The sequence below is a fragment of the Anas acuta genome, chromosome 30 (assembly GCF_963932015.1).
Source record: "Anas acuta chromosome 30, bAnaAcu1.1, whole genome shotgun sequence".
NCBI classification, from domain to species: Eukaryota; Metazoa; Chordata; class Aves; order Anseriformes; family Anatidae; genus Anas; species Anas acuta.
This window is the reverse complement of record NC_089008.1, coordinates 647,506-667,000: the sequence shown is the minus strand read 5'-3', so window position 1 is coordinate 667,000 and position 19,495 is coordinate 647,506. Positions and strand designations below refer to the sequence as shown.

The 19,495-nt window shown below is 45.9% G+C and overlaps 1 protein-coding gene and 1 long non-coding RNA gene across 29 annotated transcripts in view; one reads left to right on the top strand and one right to left on the bottom strand.

Annotated features, from left to right (window-relative positions):
- Positions 1–3,689, top strand: part of LOC137846083 (uncharacterized) — a 229,167-nt gene extending 225,478 nt beyond the window's left edge. For all 28 annotated transcript variants that reach the window (XM_068663707.1, XM_068663711.1, XM_068663712.1 and 25 more), the window contains one exon: positions 2,269–3,689. In XM_068663707.1, coding sequence (XP_068519808.1) covers positions 2,269–2,807 — 539 coding nt within the window. In that variant the 3' untranslated portion in view covers positions 2,808–3,689. The remainder of the gene's footprint in view (positions 1–2,268) is intronic.
- An 8,443-nt stretch (positions 3,690–12,132) lies between these two features.
- The window catches only part of LOC137846094 (uncharacterized), a 44,050-nt gene continuing 36,687 nt past the window's right edge, over positions 12,133–19,495 (bottom strand). The window contains exon 2 of the long non-coding RNA XR_011090374.1: positions 12,133–18,485. This is a non-coding gene — a long non-coding RNA (uncharacterized lncRNA). The remainder of the gene's footprint in view (positions 18,486–19,495) is intronic.

Here is a 19,495-nt window from a genome sequence, read left to right as displayed (position 1 = left end):
TTCAGTAAACACATCCAACCCTCTCACAGAGCTGTTTGGAGAACAACATGCTCAGAGGAAGGATTGTTTGATAACTTTTTTTGGTTGCGTTCTGCCAAAGTCCCTGTGCATGATTGACTCAAGCCATTTTAGCTGTGGGAAGTGGGGATGGAAAGCCTGTACTGTCTACTTCCATCTCCCACTCCTCTTTTTGCGCACTTTGGAGTTTAGAAGTGTCAAGAGATGATCTTGCTCCACAAGATCTCTTTCATATTCCTGAAATCTGAGTTGAGCTAGATGAGCTTAGTTCACACCATTGTACCTTGCTAGAGTTCTGTCCAGTTATTATCATGTACACTGATAAGCTGGGTAAACTGTGGAAAGAAATATCTTCTTACCATTGCTGCAGTTAAGATCACTCTTCCATTCTAGTCCATGTGGAAAAAAAAGCACCAAGACTGGTGCTTTCCTTTTCTTGAGAAGAAACTATGCAAGGTTTTAAAACAGAGCCTCCAGGCTTTACTAAGGAGATAATCATGAGACACAAACCAAATTCCAGATGATGTATATAAATTTATGCATAATTTATACTTGTTATAGTATATACACAGGCAACACGTGAATTTCTTCCACCATGATTGCTAATAGTCTCTCTTCCCACTCATGAATGTTTAAACACACCTACATGACACTTTGGATCTATATCTTAGGATTTCTTGCAGAACAGTGAGTGTCTACACTGATTTCCAGGTGTGTTTCTGTTGTGTGCAGGGTTGATCAATTATCTTACTAACTGTGGTAGCTTTACTCAGGTGGGCAGCCGAGCTCCACCACAACTGCCCTCTCACTCCCCCTTCTCAAAGGGAAAGGGGGAGAAAATACAACACAAAGATCTCAAGGGTTGAGATAAGTATGAGGAGATTGCTCAACAATTATTGTGACAGGCAAAAGAGACTCAGAGTAGGGAGACAGTAAGATTTATTGCCTATTGCTAACAAGCTATAGAAGTGAGAAACAAAGAAAAGAAAACAGAAACACCTTCCCCCATCCACCCTCTTCCAACCCCTTCCCCTGAGCAGCACAGGGGAATGGAGAAATGGTGGTTGCAGTCTGTCTATTGCACTTCTTCTCCACTGCTCCTTCTTGGTCACCCTCTTCTCCTCCTCCAATGTGGGGTCCCTCCCAAAACTGATCCTCCCTGCCATCCTTCCCAAACTGATCCTATGCAGGCTTTTCACAGGCATCAGCTCTTCAAGAACTGCTCCAATATGGAAGCGTATCACAGGGTCCATCCATCAGGAGCAAGCTGCTCCAACATGTGTCCCCCACAGGTGACAGCTCACCCTCAGCCCTGGTCCTGCATGGGCTCCTCTCCACTCCTCTCCATGGGCTGCTCCTCTCTGGCCTGGAGTCTGCTCTGGCAGGGACTCTCTACAGGCCACAGACTCCTTCAGGGCAGATCCACCTGCTCCACCATGGTCTCCTCCATGGACTGCAGCGTGATCTGCTCCATGTGGGACCCATGGGCTGCAGGGGAACAGCCTGCTCCACCAGGGACCTCTCCACAGGCTGCAGGGGAATTTCTGCTGCATGCCTGGAGCACCTCCTGCCCTCCTGCTGCACTAACCTTGGTGTCTGCTCTCACAGACGCACTAACAACATCGTTTATTGTCTCGACCCTGGGCAGCAGTAGGTCCCTTTGGAGCTGGCTGAAACTAGACCTTATCTAACATGGGACATCTTCTGGATTCTTCTCACAGAAGCCACCCCTGCAGCTCCCTGCTACCAAAACCTTGTCATGTAAACCCACTACACCAACTGCTTCATAAAGTGACTTCTTTGGCCAGTAGGATTGCATATCAGTGCTCTTATAAAAGTCATTTTTGATTCCAGTGTTGCCCAAAGAGATGTCATATGGTCATGGTCAATTCTCAGTCCTTTTCCCAAGGTCATCCCTAAAGAAATTCAAAAATAGAGGAAGCAGGTATTCAGCCCTACACACTTCTCCTTGGTGCTGAAAGCTGGTGCCAGAGAAACCTTGGTTCAGTGCCTTTCATTTCAGGCACACTGTCTGGTCTTTGTCAGGGAACCAAGGATGGGAATGGAGGCATACGTGAGGTAGGGGAGTGAAGATAACACAGGCACCCTGAGGCAAAAGCCTGTTTAGCACACCTAACTGTGGAGATGGAGAAGGGATAAGTAAGAGATGGGTGAGGATGCAGAAAATAAAGTCTCAGAAAAACATGCCTTGTGTTTTCAGCTACTTATTGTATGACTTGATCATTGCAGTTGATATCTCCCTGGATGCTGACACGGCTCATCCCAGACTGGAAGTGTCAGAAGATGGGAAAAGTGTGAAGGATACTGGCATGATCAGAAAGGTGCCCATGAGGCAGAAGAGATTTGATTCCCACCTTTTTGTGTTGGCAAAGGAAGGGTACACATCTGGGAGATTCTACTGGGAAGTAAATGTTGGAAAGAGAAGAAACTGGATCTTGGGTGTTGCCCAGGAATCTGTGACTCGCAAGGGGACAGTGACTTTGTCTCCTAATAATGGTTTCTGGGTCATAGGATTAGTAGATGGGCAAGAGTATTGGGCCTACATGGATCCTTGGACCCATCTGGCTGTGACTGGGACACTGCAAAAGATTGGGATCTTCCTGGACATCTCCACCAAGCAGCTGTCATTTTACAATGTCCATAAGAAAACAATTCTGCATGCTTTTACCATTGCTGATGACAGCATGCAGGAAGGGAAATTAATTCCCATCTTCTCAACAGGTTCCGCTTCTGCAAAGATTGATCTTGAGCCACTAAGTTTAGTGTAGTATTTTGATGATGGTAACAGATCCTGAGATCAAACTGATGTCCTGTCAATCCTGAAGATGTGCTTCTCAATCAAAACAAGACAGGTAATTCATATAAGAAACACTTGGCACAGCCTGGTAACCCTGCACTGAGTCAATCAGAAGACGCCTTGGGGGACTGATTGCTTGTGTGTGAGACACATTAAGCAGGAAAGAACTTCAGTTATAGTGAACACTTACGCAGAAGAGTGAAATGTCTCCTCAGGGAATGAGGTGAAAGAACATGCCTTTTGTATTGCATCCTTCTGGCTTTATGGTTTTCCCACATCTGTCAATCAAAATGGAAGTGAATATCCAAGAGATGTATTTGTACAAAAGCAGATCACTGTTCTGGAGCAAGAAAGCTTTCTAGTGAGCTTGAAACACACTTCACAAGAACAAACTTCACCTCTGTACTTAAATTTGCACTAGTCACATAAGGCCGCTTTCAAACCAGTTGAGAAACAGTGGCATGTCCTGAAGGCAGTTTACCTGACTTGTCATCCAAGTTTGCTCTGGAGGTGTGGATATTGCATTCTGAAAGTTCCTATTTTGTTCCAAATGCTTCAAAAGTTAACAAGGATTAGTCAGTCATTCCTAAGTATCTAAATGGTCCAAGATGAAATTTTACTCACAGCTAAATATTTGGGGCATTTGTAATTTCTCCTATTGAAGCTTTGCACTAAATAGTTCAATGTTCACTTAAAAACAGCATAGGAGGCAGTCCTATCCACCATATTTTTGTATGCAGTCTTTACATGCTGGGGGATTTACAGTGTTTGGATGTGCTTTGCTTTCTAGTGAGTGATGACTGACTTAACTTGTTGCAGGAAGAATGGCTAAAAACACGACAGACACCAGTATGGCCAGATCGTGATCTCCTTTTATTACCCGAATAGCCTGACTTTTATAGCAAACTTAACAGGGGCGGATAGTGTCTCACCCAAGGGTAGGAGATGGGAGAGACTAGTGTATACTTTCCTATAGCATTCAACAGACTGGGAAGTGGGAGGAAAGCCAGGGAAAACTGGAGGACATAGGGGTGCATCCTCAAGAATGCTGTTATTTTGCTATGCTCACTCTAAGTCTTCCTGGTGCAGTTTTCCAAGAAGCCTCCAGCAGAATGAAAATGTCTTTCCCTTCCTCTCTAGTGAGGGCCTCTATTCCTAGGATACCAGAGCCAATGTGCTGCTAATATATCATCTATTTAGGATGCCACATGCCAGAATACTGGAGGTTGATTACTTTTGGTCAAATCTGGTTCCCAGCAGAAGGTAAAGTCAACATGGCCGGAGACCACCTTGGGAGCATTACAAATCCAACCATCTTCATGAAATTGAAAAACAGTACTGTGGTGGTTTTACTCGGGTGGGCAGCCAAGTTCTGCAATGGCCACTCTCTCACTCTCCCTCCTCAAAGAGGAAGGGGGAGAAAATACAACACAAATTGCTCAAGGTTTCAGATAAGAATCATAGAATCATAGAACATCCCAAGTTGGAAGTGTTATAAATGGCTCAGGATTCAAATTAGGATTAAATAAAAAAATAGGATTTATTAAAAGAATATAAAGGAATAGAGGTAAGCAAACAGCGCTGGGTGCACCGGGAGTCTCCGCTCCACCAGGACGCACACCAGTTACATCAAGCAGCTGATTTTTATGCTCCTAGACTAATACATATTCATTACTACTTCTAAAAAAATAGATTATTATAATTAGCTTCCGGGGTCCAGTTCCTCCTACTGGAGCATGCGCATCAGTCTCCTCTGGGGGTCTCTAGGGGTCTTTCATGCTGAAGGCTCGTAGTCTTCTTCTCACCCTTTGTACTCACTCGGCACTATTCCAAGTTTATGGAACACTCTCCGCAGGTCTTGTCTCCCAACCGTCCTTCAGCTTCTTTTTTCTTCCTCTTAATCTCTTGGCCCCCCTGGCCAGATACCAAGGATCCACAGAGTATCTCATAACAGTCACCAGCAGTCACCAGTTATTATCAGTTGTTCTGAAACTCCCAAACAGCTTGATGACTCACGAGCAATTAAAACATTCTTTCCCAGCTATTCACAGTCATCTATATAACATCTATAGCAGTGTTAAATCAATCTCGAAGAAGACAGAAAAAAACTGTAACTGTTAGAACTAGAAGTCAGGAATAACAAAAGCAAACAGGTTCATAAATTTAAGGAGTATTTTCTGAAGACTTGATAAATTGACTAGAATGAGGGGGAGACTGGGACACACTGCATCTGTGGTTCAAGAATTAAACTGCCAGTGCAGGGCCCAGAGGCAGACAGGATTCAAACAGAATTGTTCTTTATGGACACGAATTTATGGACACGAATTGGAATTGTTAAAACATTCCTCACAATCCCTTATCTTCTTTTTAATATCCCCAATTCGTGTCTCTTCTGTTATAATAATTGGTTCTCATCAGGTTGTTCTTGGAGGGTCCAATCCTTAAGCATAATAATTGACATATTCCCTTCCTTTTTTAACGAAGTTATTACCAATGTACTATTTATCACCCGATGTATTAATAATGTAAGACAAGGTATCATACAAGGTATAAACAATAACATCTTTACACCACATAACAATAAAAATAACACTCTTTTAACCCATGGTCCACCAGGCAGCCATGAAAATAAATCCCATTCCATATCTTTCCAGGTTTGTGTTTGCTCGCTCACCTCCCCCCCCCCCTCCTTCTCTGGGATGGGAGAGAGAAATGGGAAAGTGAAGCCTGTGAGTTGAGATAAAAACAAGAAAATAATAATAATAATAACAATAATAATGATGATAATATTACTACTAGTAATAATGTATACGAAACAAGTGATGCACAATGCAATTGCTCACCACCTGCTGTCCGATGCCCAACCTAACCCCGAGCAGCCCAGCCCTCCTCCCAGCCTGCCTGCTGGCAGGACAGTGAGAAGCTGAATTTGGCTTGGTCCTTGGCTTGGTGTAAGCACTGCTCTGTAACAATTAAAAACAATCAAAACATCAGCATATTATTAACATTCTTCTCATCCTAAACCAGAACATAACATTCTATCAGCTACTAGGAAGAAACACCCTTTTTATCAATCTTTAAACAGCAATTACTAAAGCTAAATTTTCCACAGACTTCTTCTTCTTGTGCTAGTAAATAATCCAAAGCTAGGCAATTTTGATACAAAGCAGTTCTCATCATTTGTAACTATTTCTATTACAGCTAATAACCTAATTATTCTATTAAGTATATATACTGGGGTCCTATAGTCCCAGGATCTGTCTTCTGCCCACGTATCTGGATCATAATAGGCAAACGGGCAAACGTCTTCAGGGTCGATTCAGGCTTGTGTTACCGTTCGGCCTGTCAGGGTGATCCAGCTCCTGTAAAACGAATCACAATTTTATACAGGTTTAAAAAAAAAGGTTCTTATGTTATTTTCTCGGGACAACCTGGACAACCTGATCTTAGTGTGGGAGAAGTCCGGTCGAGGCCCTCTCACTCGGCAGTCAATACTCATAGGGGTTGCCTCCCTCGGTAGACCATACACACCGCAGTGGAGGGTCCTGCCCCGGTCTTGCCTTCTCCCTTTCCTCCCTTCAGGCTTGTCCCCCTTTATTTGGCATCCTTAATTCATGCAGAGGCTCGTTGCCAGGATATTAGTTCTTCCTTAGCTTGAGTTTCAGTTTCCCAGGAGCGGACTCAACCCTCCAAGTTTCAGTAGTTACTGGTCCTTTTATTCTGGATGCATGGGTCCCTTTCTGTGGTTCTCACAGCTGTTTCAGTAGTCAGTAAAACAAGGTACAGTCCCTCACATTGAGGGTTCAGTGATTCTTCCCTCCCGTGGCTGCTTGTTGAAACACTTTCTTTTTTATCTTCTGACAAGTTAAATAACAGTTATCTAATTTGCTTTGCCGTATGGCCCTTTCCAGGTTCCTGTAGCAGGATTCATCTGATAGCCTTTCAGGTTGATACAGATTTTACTACAGATACCAGGGTTTTGGCATTCATCACTATCTCCACAGTTTGCCAGCTGGACAGTCACATTCATTTATGTTGCATTCCTTCAGGGGCTCATCACCCCAGTCCTTGCAGTCACTCTGCTGGTTACACACTTTATTGGTATCTATGCATTCTCCACTTTTGCTCTTGAATTTGCCAGGTCCAGAGCACTGAATAACATCGTTACAGTTTGCTTCATCAGTGCCATCCAGACAGTCTCTCACACCACTGCACTGCCTACTCCTATGGACACAGTTCCCATCTTCACATCTGAACTGGTCCAGGGAGGGCAGTTAATTTCATCACTTCCATCCTTGCAATCAGGATCTCTGTCACATCACCACTTCTTGTAGATACATTCACCTGAGCCGCACTGCACCTCACTCACAGAACACTTCACCGGAAGTGCAGGTTGACAGCCACACTGCTCCAAAGATTCATCCGAGTGGTCAGAGCAGTCACCTTGACCATTGCAGACAAAGCTTTTGGAAATACATTGTCCACTACTGTATGTGAACTCTGCTGCACTACAAGTCACATTGCCATAATTCTCTTCATCTTCTCCACTGTCACAGTCTTTTTCACCATCACATTTCCACGACACTGTTCTCATATGACACAGCTCAGCGCTTTCATCAGACCCATCTTCACAATCCGGATCCCCATCACACTGCCATCTCCATCTGTTTGGCACACACTGACCACTGTTGCACACAAAGTCAGATTCAGCACACATCTTCTTCACACATCTTTTTCACACAAGTACTCTCATCACTGCCATCTGAGCAGTCTTCACATTTTGCTCTAGCACCGTCAGCAGCAGTGCACAGTCAGGCGAGGGCGAGCAGCAGGCAGAGTACCCTGCACCGTCACCTGTGTCACTTATACTACTCCTATTACCCATGCTGTTAGTGTCAGTGGCATCCTCCTTTTCTTTTTGCCACTGACCATTCACCACAAATGGATGAGACACATGATTACTAGTTAGGAAAGAGAGTGTAACGTCTGCTATACGGCTGCAGGCAGTGCCAGCTGCAACCTTAGGCTTGTGAAAGAGCCTGCCGGGGGTCATTTGGCAGTGTAATCTGCGTCTCTGCACTCCTGCCCTGCAATAGAGCTAAGTCGTCATTAGTAATAGTTATAACACCAATCTGAGAACGAATAGTCTTTTTTGCATTGCAAGATAAACCTTTTATAAAAAGAATGCTAGAGTGAAGCAGCACAGCTCAGCACAGCTCAGCACAGCTGCCGCTGCCTCCATGGTCACGTCAGACAGGCTGCAGGGTCCTGATGTCCGCCCCTCTGCTCTGTGCCGACTCGCCTCATGGTGAGGATCAGCTACCGGTGTCCACTGACGCCTCTCGTCTCCCGTAGCAACTCGATCTCGGATGTCCCGCTTTGCACAGCAATTACTTTAATTAACCCGCGTTTTGCAGCTTCTGTCAGGTCTATTCTGTGTCTCTCAGAGCCGTCCGTGGCTCTGCAGCGTCTCTCAGGGCTCTCTCCGTCCAGCGGTACTCCCTCCGTAGTGTCTCGAATCTCTCGGCGCCGCTCCGGTCTCTCGGCCTGTTCAGGTCTCAGCGAGTCCAGGTCTCGGCCTGTGCAGGCCTCATATGTTGCAGGAAGCATGTCATATCATGCTCCTGCCTTTTTCTTGTCACAGTCAAAATATTTAAGAGCAAAAATAGGATACATGAGATACACAAGATACACCGGGCCCATATATTAGGCACCACCACTCAAAACTTGGATAAAACAGCACTTCTTTTCAGTCTGTCAAGCACTTCGTTCGTCTCTGCACACTCCCCTTGCAGAGAGTACAGAACCACGGATCGGAACTCTGCACTTGCTTTGCAGCAACGCTGCGTCTCACTCACACAGCACAATCGCACACAGAGGCCTCCAGCACATCTCATTCATACCACAGGAATATAATTTAGAATGATAACCAACCAAATAAGTATTGTCTCTCACTGTGTTTTTCGTGAAGTGACTTATAACACTTTGTTTCAAACCCTTACATTTACACAAATACTTTCAACACAAAATACATACATAATAACACATACAATTATTAACACTCCAGTTAGTATCCCTCCAGCAGCCGAAAACATACCGTTTGTCTGCAGTTTCAGGAGATCCTTGCTCCTGCGGTGAGCAGCTGAGAGTGGAGTCCCCTCCGAGCAAAAACACTCAGGGTGCACCTAGGGGCGTCCACGCTGCAGCCGATCCCACAGCCGATCAGAGTGTCTCCTGCCTGGCTCACCAAAAAGACTCACAGAAAGCTGACTCCACAATCAGTAGGATTGTAAATTAGATACGTTTACTCAGTTCCGTGCAGCACGGGGTGGGCAGTCCCACCAAAGTCGTGCACGCCTAATGTGAGAAATTGCTTTAGTAAAGAGTTACATATACATAAACATTCCTATACATATACATATTCCTAACCTGTCCCTTTGTGAACAGTCCTCCTTATCTTAGACCCCTTGATAAAAGTCTGAACCATAAAGTTTTTGATCTGGTTCTCGGGGCCCGAGAGGCTCCTGTTATCTGGTGGTATAAGTGCAGCACAGGTACAAATGTAGCACGTATTCATTCTTAATCAATTGCTCTCTAATTTCTAATTCCAATGTTTCAGCTTGCTCTTTTCTGGATCCATGGCTATTCTACTATTAATGTTCAAAGCCTGACAGACCCCGTCCTCCGTGGATCAAAATACAGGGGGTCTTAAGGGTTCTTTTGGTCATTCTATCATAAAATACTAGATCATTTTTAATTTACTCTTTAATTTTCTGGGGCCCCTATTGTTCCAATTTCTAATCATTATTCATAATGGACTTTTTGGTCATATAACTGGTAATTTGCTCCCTTTCTGGTCCTTGGTCTTCGATTTTATCTGACCCATCCGGGAATTTTACTAGTGGCAATTCCCACAGCCCTTGGTTGCCCAGTGAGAGTGTCTTGCAGGGGGTTTAGGACCTATCACCCACCCACGTATCCCTCTTCTCACCAGTCCAGCCCCCCCGACAGGAGATTAGAACCAGTGAGAAAACAAACAGACCTCCACGCTGACTTTAGAAGTCTCAGTTACACTCTCACACACAAAAACTGGCAACCGTACCTTTACCCAACCGGACGGTATCTTACGAATCAGTCGTCTTCGTCCAGACTCCAATCGGACGGTATCCACCAGCATCTCTGCTGTCTTCGTCTGGGATCGAACCAGACGGTATCCAAACGACTGTCGTCTTCATCCGGTTCGATTCTGGACACCGGAATCCAACCGAACGGTATCCAAATGACTCTGTCGTCTTCGTCCGGATCTTCGCACGCAGAATTACGGGCAAAAAACAGCTGGCAACAAGGGAGCTCAAAAAAAATTAAATTCTTTGTTTACCTTTATTCAGGTTCAGGATGGCATTAGTCCCGATCTGACTCAAACAGGAGCCACCAAATGGTGGGGCGCCTCTCCTAGATTAAATCAGAATTCAGGAACTATAGCCATCCCGGACGAGCCCCCAAATTGTTATAAATGGCTCAGGATTCAAATTAGGATTAAATGAAAAATAGGATTTATTAGAAGAATATAAAGGAATAGAGGTAAGCAAACAGTGCTGGGTGCACCGGGAGTCTCCGCTCCACCAGGACGCACACCAGTTACATCAAGCAGCTGATTTTTATGCTCCTAGACTAATACATATTCATTACTACTTCTAAAAAAATAGATTATTATAATTAGCTTCCGGGGTCCAGTTCCTCCTACTGGAGCATGCGCATCAGTCTCCTCTGGGGGTCTCTAGGGGTCTTTCATGCTGAAGGCTCGTAGTCTTCTTCTCACCCTTTGTACTCACTCGGCACTATTCCAAGTTTATGGAACACTCTCCGCAGGTCTTGTCTCCCAACCGTCCTTCAGCTTCTTTTTTCTTCCTCTTAATCTCTTGGCCCCCCTGGCCAGATACCAAGGATCCACAGAGTATCTCATAACAGTCACCAGCAGTCACCAGTTATTATCAGTTGTTCTGAAACTCCCAAACAGCTTGACGACTCACGAGCAATTAAAACATTCTTTCCCAGCTATTCACAGTCATCTATATAACATCTATAGCAGTGTTAAATCAATCTCGAAGAAGACAGAAAAAAACTGTAACTGTTAGAACTAGAAGTCAGGAATAACAAAAGCAAACAGGTTCATAAATTTAAGGAGTATTTTCTGAAGACTTGATAAATTGACTAGAATGAGGGGGAGACTGGGACACACTGCATCTGTGGTTCAAGAATTAAACTGCCAGTGCAGGGCCCAGAGGCAGACAGGATTCAAACAGAATTGTTCTTTATGGACACGAATTTATGGACACGAATTGGAATTGTTAAAACATTCCTCACAGAAGGGACCCATAAGGATCATGTAGTCCAACTCCTGCCACAACACAGGTCTACCCAAAATTTTAGACCATGTGACTAAGTGCACAGTCCAAACACTTCTTAAACACCGACAAGCTTGGTGTAGTGACTACTTCACTGGGGAGCCTGTTCCAGTGTGCGACCACCCTCTCGGTGAAGAACCTTTTCCTGATGTCTAGCCTAAACCTTCCCTGACGCAGCTTGACACCATTCCTATCACTGGTAATTAAGGAGAATAGGTTGGTGCCTGCCCCTCTACTCCCCCTCGTGAGGAAGCTGTAGACTGCGATGAGGTCTCCCCTCAGCCTCATCTTTTCCAAGCTGAACAGGCCAAGTGACCTCAGCCGCTCCTCATACATCTTCCTCTCTAGGCCCTTCACCTTCTTTATTGCCCTTCTCTGGATACTCTCCAACAGTTTTATATCCTTTTTGTACTGTGGTGCCCAGAACTTCACACAGTACTCAAGGTGAGGCTGCACCAGTGCAGAGTAGAGTGGGACAATCCCCTCCCTTGACCGACTAACGATGCCATGCTTGATGCACCCCAGGATACGGTTGGCCCTCCTGGCTGCCAGGGCACACTGCTGGCTCATATTCAACTTGCTGTCAACCACAACCCCCAGATCCCTCTCTGCAGGGCTGCTCTCCAGCATCTCGTTGCCCAGTCTGTACATATAGCCAGGGTTTCCCCGTCCCAGGTGCAGGACCCGGCACTTGCCTTTGTTAAACTTCATGTGGTTGGTGATCGCCCAGCTCTCCAATCTGTCCAGATCTCTCTGCAAGGCCTTTCCACCCTCATCAGAGTCCACAACTCCTCCAAGTTTGGTGTCGTTGGCAAATTTGCTCAAAACACCCTCTAGTCCTACATCCAAATCATTTATAAAAACATTGAAGAGTGCTGGCCCTAAAATTGAGCCCTGGGGGAACCCACTAGTGACCATCTGCCAGCCAGATGTGGCCCCATTTCCCTTCGTCAACTAGATGGGTGATCTTATCATAAAAGGAAATCAAATTTGTTAGGCAGGACCTATCCCTCATAAACCCATGTTGGCTGGGACCAATGATGGCATTGTCCCCTACGTGCACTTCAATAACTTCAAGGATTATCTTCTCCATAATTTTACCAGGTGCTGATGTGAGACTGACAGGCCTGTAATTGCTAGGGTCTTCTTTCTTGCCCTTCTTTAAAATTGGCACAACATTTGCCAGCTTCCAATCTACTGGGGCCTCTCCAGATTCCCAAGACCACTCTAGTCTAGAAGCAACATGAAGTTTCTAGTGAGGCAAAAATGCTGGGCTGAGACCAAAACCCAGATGGAGGGGCCTCTACCCAGACAGACCTCCCAGGGACTGAAAGGGCTGCCCAGACCACCTGTTTCAGGGCTATCTCGAAGATAGCTCCAATATATGGAGTTCCTGATAGGGACTAAAGGCAGAGCTGGGTGTCATGGGTACAAGTGTGACCAGACAGATGAACTCTGTGAGCAAGCTGCTAGGTTGCAGCAGGAGCTCAGAAGGTTGTGATGCATCCAGGAATCTGAGTGAGGGATCAATGCATGGTATCGTGCTGTTGCAGGCTGAGCAAAAGCTTTGCCTTAAGCCCTTGCCAGGAGGTGGTAAGATGTCTTCCAACCCAAATCCAGAAGAATTGATGGACTCACAAGACAAGGGAGGCTGGACCTTCATCTCTTCTTGGAGCAGACTGAGGAATCTCCCCCTTGCCCCTGAAGTGTCCCTGTGTAACAGATACAATGCTCTGGGGCTTATAAAAAGGAGACCATGTCAATAACAACAATGGTAATGGTCAATACCCAGGAAAGGGCAACTGTGTAAGAACCAATGCCACCAAAAATAAGTAAATAAATAAATAAATAAATAAATAAGCACAGATGGTGTTGTTAATTGGCAATCCCTGTCTGAGAGGCACTGAGGCTCCCATTTTCGGCCCAGAAAATCTCTCAAAGTTTTGCTGCAAGCCTGGGGCCCACATTTGTGACATCACAAGGAGACTACCAAGACTGGTCAAGCTGGAGGATTATCACCAATTCCTGCTCTTTCATGTAGGAACAACTGAGGCCTCACCAAGGAGACTTGGAAATACCGAAAGGGTCTATGTCCCTTGGAAAGGTGCTGAAAGGATCAGGAGTACAAGTAGTGTTCTCCTCATCCCTTCCAGTCAGAGACTGGGACCCAAGGAGGAGGTGGAGTATGCATCAGGTGAATGATTGGCTGGACAGCTGGTGCAGTGTTCAGGGTTTCTTGTCCTATGATCTCAGATGTGCTTTTGAGAGACTGGACATTCTGACATGGGATGGGGTGCACCTGAACAAGTGGGGCAAGAGCATTTTGGACAGCAAGCTGGCTGGACTCATTAGCAGGGCTTTAAACTGGACTTGGTGGGGGAAGAGGATGCACTTTTAAGTGGAAAAAAAAAAAATAGAACCCCTTAATACCAATACTTTAGAAAACAGCAGGGAAACACCTGTGAATCCTCCCATAGGAGTTAGGAAGGACTCCTCTAAAAAGGTGACATGGCCTTTGCCCAGCTGAAGTGCCTTTACACCAATGCATGCAGCATGGAAAAGAAGCAGGAGGAGTCAGAAGCCACAGTGCAATTAGAAAACAATAATCTAATTGCTGTCATGGAAAAATGGAGGATGGGGTATCAGGATCATTACCTTCCCTGAGGAGCCCTCAGATGATCCTATGGGACCATTCAGAGGTTTTTCCATACTATCTTCATCATAGTCAGCAGTGACAACATCCCCCAGCCCTCCTCTGTCACTTCTAACTCCCCTCCCTTCCCTCATCAAACCTAGTTTAAAGCCCTGGTAATCAGTCCAGAGAGCTTGCTCCCCAATACACTTGTGCCCCATTTGCTGAGCCGGAGTCCACCAGCAGCACACATACCCGGCTTCTCAGAGGCCTGCCCAAGATCAAAATACCCAAAGCCTTGACCCAGACACCATCCTCTCAGGCAGTCATTTACCTGCCCTGTTCTCCTCCTTCTTTCTGGGTCCCTGTCACCCATGGGGAGGACAGAGAACACTACCTGCACCCCCGATCCCTTTAACATCCTTCCCAGGGATGCAAAATCCTGTTTAATATTATTCGTTTTTCTTGTTGAAGCTTCCCAGGACCCAACCTGAATGACAACAAGAGGATGGTAGTCCTCTGGTTTAACAAGCTGTGGCAAAGCCTTCCTAACATCTCTGATGTGCCCCGGGAAGACAGCACAACTCTCTGGAGAGGTTATCCAGATGACAAACGGGAGCCTCAGTGCCCCCCAGCTAGAAGTCTCCAGTCACTAAGACTCTCCGCCCTTTTTTTGTGGCACTCGTTTTGATGCAGTGCCCTGTCTGGCCCCGCTCCCTATGTTTGGTACTCCCCTCATTCTTAACATGCTTGTTGTGGCCCAGGTTTCTGACTGCTGTCCAGACCCTCATCCTTTTCCTTTTCCTGCCTGAGAGCCTCAAATCTATTACCCAGGGATGACTTGCAGAAAACGGACACCACAATCAGTAAGATTGTAAAGTAGGTATGTTTATTCAGCGCTGGGCAGCACAGGGGTAGTCCCACCAAAGTCATGCGTGCCTGATGCAGCAACTTCCAAGGTCATATGCAGCAGAGTTACATATGCATGAAGTTTCACAATGTGTCTATACATAATCATAACCTGCCCCTGCTTCATATTAAAATTAGTTAAGAAGTCATTTCCATAAGCTCCTCCTGTCTGCACTTGAGCAGTGTCTCCTGGTAGTGGTTGCTGGGGGTTTTGAGCATGAAAGTTGGTGACTCTTCCTCATCACCGCTGGTTGACCTCTTGTCTCTGCACCGACTCAGTTGCTCCTTTGCTCTCGTCCATCCGCAGGATCAGTTTCTGCCAGTTTCTTAAGATAGGTTCACACTCTTATCAAGACACTAACTTTGGTAAGGGGCCCAAAGCTTTTTGCTTTAATTAATTTGCACAATGAACAATATTTAGCAAAGACACTAAGTAGCATCCACTCGTTTAATACTGTCAGCACTCTATCTCTACTTGATAAAATTCACCTAACTCCCTCTCTCTGGAACACTGCGGGGGTTAGTGGCACCATGGGCATTGGGGGCAGATGCCTCCTTCTGCTTCAAGCAGAGACGAAGGTCCAGCCCCTTTCATCTCGTGAGCTGTCAAGCCCTCTGTCCTGCAGGTAAACAGCAGGATCAGCTACTACCCCTCGCAGGGTTTTAGGAGGGGGCTGCTGGGCCTCAGTAGGGGCAGATTGAGACCTCCTATATGTCTCACTTGGAGACTCCCAGAAGCCCCTCAGGCTGCCAATTTCTCACTGCAGCCTGGCCATCTATTCAAGCAGTTCCTTGAGCGGGGCGTAACTGCAACCACAACAGCTCTCTCTTCCCTCAGGACCCAGGGGGGCCTCCAGATTCCAGAACTCCCCACAGTCTCCCATCTGGACTGTCACTTCACCTCTCAAAGGATCCACCTGGGTGCCCACATGAGCCCAGAGGGGCCGCATCCCCTCAGGTTGGGTTGCTGCCATGGATCAGCCGTTGCGACAGGTGCCCACCATGGTGAATTTTAAGTTGTAAGAGGCAGAGTTCCCAGAGGAGAGGAGAGGAAGAGAAAGAGGGGTGGGAAAGGGAGGAGAGGATCCTCCCTGCGCTCCTCCCTGCCCCGCGCTCATCCCTGCCCCACACAAACTGCTTGCCTTGTCATCTGTCCTGTTTGCTACGCTCCTGGGTCATGGCACTCCCTAAGCCCTGCTTTTATACCATCAAGGGGTGGCTGCTGTCACCTCTGGCTCCACCTTCATCCCCATCAACACTCACAGCAGCACAAGCACAGCTCTCACCTGCTCAGGGTAGGGGGCTTCAGCTCTGACAAAACAACTCTGTGCTGCATTATTCAGGGTTTAGGGACCTATGACCTGATTGCTATCATGGAAAAGTGGAGGGATGAATCACACAGCTGGAACATTGGAATGCTAGGCTACAATCTTTACAGGAGAGAGAGACACGGAAGGAAGGGTGCAGGTGTTGCCCTCTATGTTTAGAAATGAATAGGTTGTGAAGAGTTCCCTCTGAGAAACAGCCACGAGCAGGTTGAGAGCCTGTGGGTAATAACCCACAGGCTGGACTGGACCAACAAAGGACTCCTTGTGGTCGCAGTCTACTACAGGCTGCCCAATCAGCCTGTGGATAAAGCATTCTTTTCTAACTACGAGAAGCATTGCGCTCACAGGCTCTCATCTTCCTGGGTGATTTCAACCACCCAGATGTCTGCTGGAAAAGCCACACAGGAGGAAGTAAGCAATCCAGGAGACTCCTGGAGTCCATTGAGTACAATTTCCTTGTTAAGGGATTACACAAACCAACCAGAGGAGAAGTATTACTGGGCCTGGTGCTCACCAATGTGGAAGAGCTTATTAAAGAGGTTAGGACTGGAGGAAGCCTGGGTTGTAGTGACTATGCCCTGGTTCAGTTTGCGATCTCAAGGGATATGGGCCTGGCTAAGAGCAAAGTCAGGACCCTGAACTTCAGACGAGCAAACTTCACGCTATTCAAAGAATTAGTGGATGAGATCTCATGGATCCTTAGGGATAAAGGATCTGATCAGAGCTGACAACTCTAAGAATATTTACCTAGGAGTGCAAGGGCTCTCTATTCCCATATGTAATAAATCAAACAGGGAAGGTAGGAAACTGACATGGCTGAACAAGGACCTACTGGTAAAACTTAGGCAAGAGGAGGAAATGCAAAGACAGTGGAAACAGGGCCATGTTCCCTGGGAAGAGTACAGAAACACTGTCCAGATGTGCAGGGATGGCAACAGGAAAGGCAAGGCACAAATGGAACTAAACGCAGCAAGGAATGCAAAGAATAACAAGAAGGGCCTGTACAGGTACATTGGCCACAAAAGAAAAACTAGGGAGAGCATACTATCTCTGACAAATGACAGAGTACCGGTAACAACAGACATGGAGAATGCAGAGGTACTTAACAATTTATTTGCCTCAGCCTTCACTGTCAATCAGGCTTCCCACATCTATCAAGTCCCCAGATCTCTAGGCAGGGTCTGTGGGAGCAAATTCCCTCCCACTGTAAGCAAAGAGTAAGTTCAGGACCACCTGATGAAACTAAAGTACAAGTTAATGGGACTGATGGCATGCATCCCAGGATCCTGAGAGAATTGGCTGATGGAGTTGCCAAGATGCTCTCCATCATACGTGAAAAGTCCTGGCAGTCAGGCAAAGTCCACAGTGACTGGAAAAAGGGAAACATCACTCCCATTTTTAAAAAGGGTAGGAAACAAGACCCAAGGAACTTCAGACTGGTCAGCCTCACCTCTGTGCCTGGCAAGATCATGGAAAAGATCCTCCTGGAGGCAATGTTAATGCACATGCAAGACAAGGAGGTGATCTGAGACAGCCAGCACAGCTTCACCGAGGGAAAATCATGCCTGACCAATCTGGTGGCCTTCTGTGATGGAGTAACTGCATCAGTCAATAATGTAAAACCAACCAATGTCATCAATCTGGACTTCTGTAAGTCTTTTGACACGGTTCCGTACAATATCTGTGGAAGATGACACGTGCTCGGCCTCATTGTTTGCAGAGTTTTCTGCCTAGCAATGTATCCACATGGCTAGGACATCTCTTCTTGATTGCCTGGTACCTGAACAGACTGGAATGCATTGGCAGGAGAAAAATGCCAGTATGTGATGTGCTGGGCACATGATACTGGAGGTCTCCCTGCCCAGTGACAGTGGTCTCAACCAGTCAGAAATAAGAATATGCATAATGATGAACTGGCTATGTGCAGTTACCTAGAAACTAGGTAAAAAGACCATGAGGGGAAACTATAAGAAGACAATGCCTTTTCAAAACACAAGGGACCCTCTTCACCACATCTTTGAAGACAACAGACCAACAGAATGCCACTTGGATCCATGGTGGTGATCTTGCAATCTATAAGAGGGCACCTTCACTTATATTTTAAAACATTTTCTATCACTACGTCCCCAGGGACATAGTCATGGCACCAAGCCTGTTGGAGTTTAAGAAGCATTTAGACTGCACTTAGTCATATGGTCTCAATTTTTGGGTAGACCTGTGTTGCCAGGAGTTGGACTCAATGATCCTTGTGGGTCCCTTCCAACTCAGGATATTCTATGATTCTAGGATTCTCCAGACTAAATAACCCCAGTTCCTCAGCGGTTCCTCATAGGATTTGTGTTCCAGATCCTTCACCAGCTTTTGTTCTTCCTATTCTCTCTCCCGACAGCAAGTGAGCAGCTGTTTGCTGCTCAGCTGCCGGCCATGTTCAACCAACCACTGCAACTAAGACAGCTTAGCACATCGAGGTGAAGTTCAGCATTTGTAGGTTGTTTTATTATTCTGCAGCAGTTTCTATTTCTGACTTCTAACATAGTAATGCAGAGGAACCTACAGCCAAGGGAGTGGGTAAGACTTCACATTGACTAAAAGTAAAGAGCGAGATTCCTTTATAAAACTATTCATCTAAGTTGTTTAAACAAACTTAGCTGCCAATAAATATTGAAGTGCTTTCTCATTCCCAACCTTCATCCTTTGGGATGTAGGAAGCATGGAAATATGCCAATCCATAACAAGGGTACAGTGAGAAAAAATATATTTTTTCAGCTGCAGTCAGAATAAAGAGCTGATCTCAGGAAACTGTGGCCTGCAAAGGATGAGATCACAGGTTTATTAAGTGGGTCTTTTAAAGATGCTTCCCTCTGTTCTAGCACCTCTCACTGCCAGGCTGATCATTATCTTGCACTGGTGATCTACTTTATCTCCAACAATCTTGTTCTCTGATCCTCTCTTAATCAACACACATTTATTGCCCCATGGCAGTTACCTATGAAATTCACAATACCTTGGGTCATCTGGATTAACAGAAAGGCTATGCCTACTTTAAATGAGCAATTATGGATTATGCCATGACTTGAAAGAATCCAGTATTTATTTTAAATGTATAAAATACACAAGGTATGCAACATTCCTCAAAGACAGTTTGGAGGATAAAAACCTGTAGTGGGTTTATGTGGCAAGGTTTTGGTAGCAGGGGGCCATAGGGGTGGTTTCTGTGAGAAGGATCTAGAAGCTGCCCCATGTTGGGTAAGGGCCCCACTGCTGACCAGAGCTGAGACAATAAGAGATGTTGTTTTGCGCCTCTGTGAGAGCATATCTAAGACAGGGAAAAAAACGCTGCGCCACTCAGCAGCTGGGAGAGTGAGAGGAGTGAGGAACAGCCTTG